The sequence below is a fragment of the Melanotaenia boesemani genome, chromosome 6 (genome assembly GCF_017639745.1).
Source record: "Melanotaenia boesemani isolate fMelBoe1 chromosome 6, fMelBoe1.pri, whole genome shotgun sequence".
Lineage (NCBI taxonomy): Eukaryota > Metazoa > Chordata > Actinopteri > Atheriniformes > Melanotaeniidae > Melanotaenia > Melanotaenia boesemani.
In genome coordinates this window covers 7,834,948-7,840,947 of record NC_055687.1, presented here as the reverse complement: position 1 = coordinate 7,840,947, position 6,000 = coordinate 7,834,948, and the positions used below count along the sequence as shown (strand labels likewise).

Sequence of the window (6,000 nt, the reverse complement as noted above, 5' to 3'; positions counted from 1 at the left end):
TGCAGTTGAACACAAATGGCAGACGGAGCAGAGCGTTTTTTTCTCACGAGCCAACCACAGTGTTTTATTGGGCGCTTCAGAAATACAAGTGCACGACAAACCACTCTGCAATTGCAGAGGTGGCGGGTAGCCAGTAAATATACAAGTCCTGCCTCTTTCACAGGCAGACCTATACTTTTGTGGTCTGCCTCAAAAGCCTTTGAAAAAATACATACAGTACAAACAAAATCAGAGGAAGTTAAAAAGCAAGAAGAATCCACTGATGCAAACCTTCCTGTTCCATGCTGATAACATACGGATGACAAATACTAACAAAAAAAAAACTAAACAAAGTAAAAAGCATTTTCTGTATGTTTGTTCCAGGTGCCACTTAGAAAATAAGAATACATACTGTCATAGCTGGAGGACAAATGCGTATGATAATTATAATATTCTGTGTTTTTCTCCAATACAATACTTCCAACATTCAGATATTGGAAAATAAAAATCCCAATCTACTCTTTGTATAAAAAAAGAAGCTTTCAAGTCAACAAGGAACAAAGGACATTTTTTTTTTTGTTTATATATTTTTTGATTTAGCAAAGAAAAGGTAAAACTGGGAGGAAGAGGAAGGGGGAAGAGGGACGTTAGGGCAGTTGCACTTAGTGAGTGTGCTTTGACAGACTAAGGGTGAGAGGTAGAGAAGGGTCAGCGAAGGGGGAGGTTGGTGGAGGAGGGGGAGGTCAGCGACAGGGAGTCTATGTGGCGTATCTCTTCGTCCATTGTTTGGCTATTCTGTCGTGCTCTGTTCTGTTGGTCAGGTACTGTGTGGCGATGCTTCCCACCAGAGGGTCGGCTGGAAGGTACAGACAGAGAGATGAGGTGTCAGTCAGCGAGAATCAGCTATTTTTTCTCAGCGTGACAGGAATCACAAACAGAAACAGCGGTCACAAAACATTTTTATCCGCAACAGCAGATCCGTGGAGGAAGAAAAGTTCAGATTAATACCAGAGTTCCCAAATGTCCGACTTGATATATCAGCTCTGCTGTAAAAATCCCCCCTCTAACGGATGAAGGAGTAAGAAGCAATATAGAGAAGTGTCTTATAAGGCCGAAATGGTCGCCTTGGTAACCAAGAAAATGGAGGAAAGCTGCTCTGGTTGGGTTGGTCTATCCTGAATTGTTCTGGTAAAAAATAATCACAAAAACAGAAAACTTCATCTGTAAGGAAAAAAATCTGTGTGGAATCGTTACTGAGTATTAACACCAGCTAGTGAGTAATCTGCTGCACCGCATGAACAAAGTCAGTTCAGCTGGCAGGGTTTATGTGTTGATGTTACTGAGGTGTTATCTCTAAAAATAACAGCAGACTTGTTAGCTGCTTCTTGCAACAGTGTTGAAGACGATATTCAGATGAATCAGCAGCATTTGGAGGAGGTCAGGGTGAGCTGGCAAATCACACCTTAAACATGCAGATTGCAGCTTGTGATACCTTTCTGATTAGTGCAGGCCTTTTCTGCTCTTAAAATCTATTAAATAAAGAATTTAATGTGTTATTTTCTTTTACAGCACAGTTATTTATAAATGTGGAAACTGACACACAGGTGATCAAACTCAGAGTTGAATGAACCTTGAAGCTTTAAATGTCTCATCTTTCTCTGCCTACTTTCCTGTCCTCTCCTCTCTGCCACTTTAGTTCACACACACACACGCACACACACACACACACAAGATTTACAATCTGTATCTGAAGCAAAAAACCATCCATTTTGTTGACGATATAAGAATTGAATTGAATTGGCTGCTGCATAACTCTAGTCGGGGGGAAAAAAAACAACAAAAAGAAAAACTAGTGAGCCCAAACAAGTCCAGTAAAAACTGCAAGCAGCAGCAGAGTATTTGTACTTACAGACTTTCCCTCAAATTTGATTTTAAAATATGTTTTATGTCCATCTGTGTTGAACAGTAGCTTCTTTGACTAGGAGGGCTCTCTTTGTGAATCGGTCCATAAGGCCTGGCTAGCCGTTATGGATACTGAAATCTGATTTGATTCAGATAATGGAATAAGAAGTAAGCACTTCTAGCAACAGAGATCATTATGTAATCTTTCTGATTGATTTTGCCTGATCAGCTGTTTTAGTCTGTAAAACTATTTGCCCGGGGAACAAATGTAGTTTTTGTTTTATTACGGTGACCTTTAGTAGACTTGATTACACCGTCTCAAATTCAGCTCTGTTACTGATTAATTACAGTAAAATGAATGGAGTCCCCTTCTGGAGCAGCACGGCCTTTGTTGAGATTAAGGGAGACAAGTTGAGAAAACAAATATAATGTGAATTAAGCCGTTATCTCTCAATGTTTATATTCCTTTACTTTGCCAGTTTCCATCACAGTTATCAGCCTGAACTCTGTCCTGTTAAACAGGACAAAATGGGTATTTTAATCATTCCTCCAGGAGTGCAACAGCTTTCTGCACCCTTTCACCTCCCAACTGTTGACACTTTGAGCTGAACGGTGTCACACATAATAATATTTGCTTTTAACACTGTGGGTCTGTGGTGAAAATGTGGTTTTTGTTTTTTACTTCAGGACACAAGCCGTCAGTGTCAGACGGCCTTGGGGGAAACAATAAGGGTCTGAATTGGTCATGGTTTAACTCAATACACCGTCAACAGTCTGGAAACATCATTTTGACTGTGTGTTGGCTTGAAATCTGGCCTTGAGTAAAAATGAATTTATTCAGAGCAGGGAAAAGAGCCAGTTTGTTTTTTTTAGTCACTCCAGCTCCTGTGGTACCTATGTTACACAGAAGTCTTCCAATCTTGTATTATTTCACAGCAAATAGATGTCTGTTTTGTAAAGATGACGCGCTCCTACCTGGGTTACAGTCTGTGAGCAGGGAGCAGATGGACAGCAGCACCTTGGAGATGGTGAGGGCGGGACTCCAGTTGTCCTTCAGGATGTCCAGACAGATCACCCCCTGGCTGTTGATGTTGCAGTGATAGATCCTCGTGCGAAAAGTTACCTGCAGACACAAACACTACAGGTAAGAATAACAATGGCAGCAGGAACAAAAGTGAATAGAAAATTCCTACAAAAAATATGTAATTATGTCTTGCTTACAATACTTTAGGTGATGTCATTTACAAGAAAATAAACAGAAACAACAAAGAGAGACAATTTATAGTTTAATTAAGCAACGATGGTCAGCGAGTCAGTTATTTCTGTGTATAAACTGAAACTGTAGACAGTAGATGCTTTAACAGAAAGGTAAACAGCAGTTTTAGCTTAAAAAGATAAACCGACCAACACCATTATGTGTGTAAAAACTACCCACTAATTTACAGGTGAGATTTCTTGGTCTTGTCATTACAGTAATGTGAGTTAAAAGCGACTCCAGGATGTTACTGCCCACAGACATGCAACGTGATAATTAGGATTGGTGAGCTTTGACAGTTGGATGTTGTTACCTTTAGGCAGAGCCAGAAAAGCTGTTTTTCTCCATTTATAGATTCTACACTCAGCTACAACGAGCTAATATAGACCCTATAACCAGCGGACATATTTGCATGTAACGGCATGAACACTGTGTGAGTGATATCATCTCATGTGACCACATGAACATGAAGTGATCTGTTTCCAGGGTCCAGCTATTGTACATACAAGCTTGCCATCAAGGCTAAGTGAGTCATTAAACTGGCTCAATGAGAGACTGCACTGACAATGCCGTCTCATCTCCACTTCTCTTGTTGTGTGGGGTCAATTCGACAAGCTGCTGTTAGACACCTGAGTCATCAAAAGAAACAGTCTTTGATGGCAGGTGGATAAAATTTGTCAGTCCAACAGCAGTGAGCGTGACCAGTATTGCCCTGTATTTGCAGTAAAAGACCAGATTTACAGATAATGTGTCTGAGATTAAGCTGTTTTGGTGACTATACAGTACAGTTAGAACAAACTTCCCATTTTCAGTTTCTACTTCCTCACCTAACAGACACTAATAGTTACTGACACATGAAAAGCAGTTCATTCAGTCCTATCAGAGTTTGATCAGTCAGATGTCAGTTTCCACATTTTGAAACAACAGTGATGAAACACACTGCATTTAATTCCTCATTTAATACGTTTTAACAGCAGAAATAACTTATGGTTGTGTAAGCAAGGCCAGGACTAAAAACAGCTAAAAACCAAACAACCAAAACATCAACAAAAAACTCTTTTTGGCTTTGGTTGGCAGGAGAAATTGATTGTCTGAATTTTTGCTGTTCTATTTCTGAGTCATTTAATTTTCTATACACAGGAGGTATATTGTTGAACTCTTTCCACTTTGCCAGGAAAGGAACCATTATTTTAACCACAATGTCTGCCTATTTGGAAATCCTCCTCTGAAACTAGTTTTGTTTATTTGCAGTTATTTTCTTCAGGGGATTTCTGACAGAAACAAAAGATTAAGACAGTCACTGCTTGCTTTATAGTTATGTAATCATATCTGTTATACCTGACCTTAAACATGACTAATCTGTGGAGAGAAACAACACATGTGTTAAAACCAACAAACAACCTGTTTGCTGAGGACAGCGCTGAACAGCAGAACATGTGGTTGTGATGCAGGGATATCTTAGAAAGAATTTGCTGTGCAGTCTGTCACTTTAAGCGTCTTGTTGTAATTGGAAGTAATAATAGGTGAGACAGAAGGGAAGGCTAAAAGCTGCTGCAGGCTTTCACTTTCCTTCTCTCCTTTTTTCACATTAACCCTGATGTATCAGCATCAGTGCCTGTATAATGGGTCTGCATCAATGCTCCACCGGGGGCCATTTGGCACCATTTGTCATTGCTGCTGGATGTGCATGTAGCCGAAAATACACACTTTATCCAAAAGCATAAAGCAGTAAACATTTTCAAAACTGAATTATGATTATTATTTTTAATGAGTTTAAATAACATTTATAATTTAGTATCTACTAAAAAAAAACCTTCATAAATGATGTTTTAACTGAAAGAAGCCGGCCAACAGAGGGCAGCATCGCGTAAAATCAGAGCACCACAACAATAACTGCTCTGTTGGAGCTTGAAATATTGGACTCCAGCACCCAAGTGTCAATTAGTTCGCTTACTTGTAAAAGTAAACAGCCTCCTTCAACCACACAGTCTCCAGGAGTGACTCATAATACGAAGCACAGCATAACTCCTCTCTGAAACCCCAACAATCTCCTACCACGGAGGCTGTTTATGTCTGCAGTCGCTGCTGAGATTTCAGCCCAACATCTGTTTGCCCTGCTGCTTCAATCACCAACATCTGGCCCCTTCTGACCCTGATCATCCAGAGGAGACCTCTAACAAGCCTTGGCACCCCCCCCCCCCCCCCGCCAAACATTGGGAAGGCAGGACGTTATAAATAACCGACGCCTCCACCCCCACCGCCTCTGCAGACACAGCTCCACTGCTGGCTCCCACACAGAAACAGAAACACATCCACCTGGCCAAGTCGAGTGAGAGGACTCTTGTTTTCCTTTCAGAGTCCTGAGATTTTAAAAGTGGGTCGGGTTGTGGATTCAAAATTTCTGGGCGTCCCATCTGAATGCATTCAGTGACTGAGTGGGTTGTATGGCAGCAACAGGCTGGAGGGTTTTGGGGTGTGTGTGTGTGTATGTGTGTGCAGGGAGTTTTGGCTGCAGATCACAGTGTGTTGAAGGGGTAGGAGGTATTGAAGGGGGCGGAAACACTCAAGGCCCTCTGGCCACAGAAAGCTGGGCTGGAGCCTGTGGATTTGTTTGAGTCTGCTGTCAAACAGAGCTGGTGTTACACAGCACAAAGAGTGAGAAAGGGAGGGGGGGTGGGGCGAAGGCCAAGTGAAGGGGTTTTTGGGTGTGCTGCAAACTTAAAAGAGATTGTCCCTGACAATGTGTGTTCAGTAATGACGTCCAGTCTGCATCACTTAAGTTCTCTGGAGACAAGATGCAAACCAACACATGAGCACTTCACAGACCAGAATTAGACAGATTATAATTTTCAGATAAAATTAAA

General features: G+C 41.2%; 1 protein-coding gene across 3 annotated transcripts in view; it reads right to left on the bottom strand.

Annotated features, from left to right (window-relative positions):
- ube2e2 (ubiquitin-conjugating enzyme E2E 2) overlaps positions 1 to 6,000 on the bottom strand; it is a 28,749-nt gene continuing 22,749 nt past the window's right edge. For all 3 annotated transcript variants that reach the window (XM_041988701.1, XM_041988700.1, XM_041988702.1), the window contains exons 5-6: positions 2,857 to 3,004; positions 1 to 835 (exon numbers count right to left, since the gene is read on the bottom strand). In XM_041988701.1, the coding sequence (XP_041844635.1) occupies positions 738 to 835; positions 2,857 to 3,004 (246 nt within the window). In that variant the 3' untranslated portion in view covers positions 1 to 737. The remainder of the gene's footprint in view (positions 836 to 2,856; positions 3,005 to 6,000) is intronic.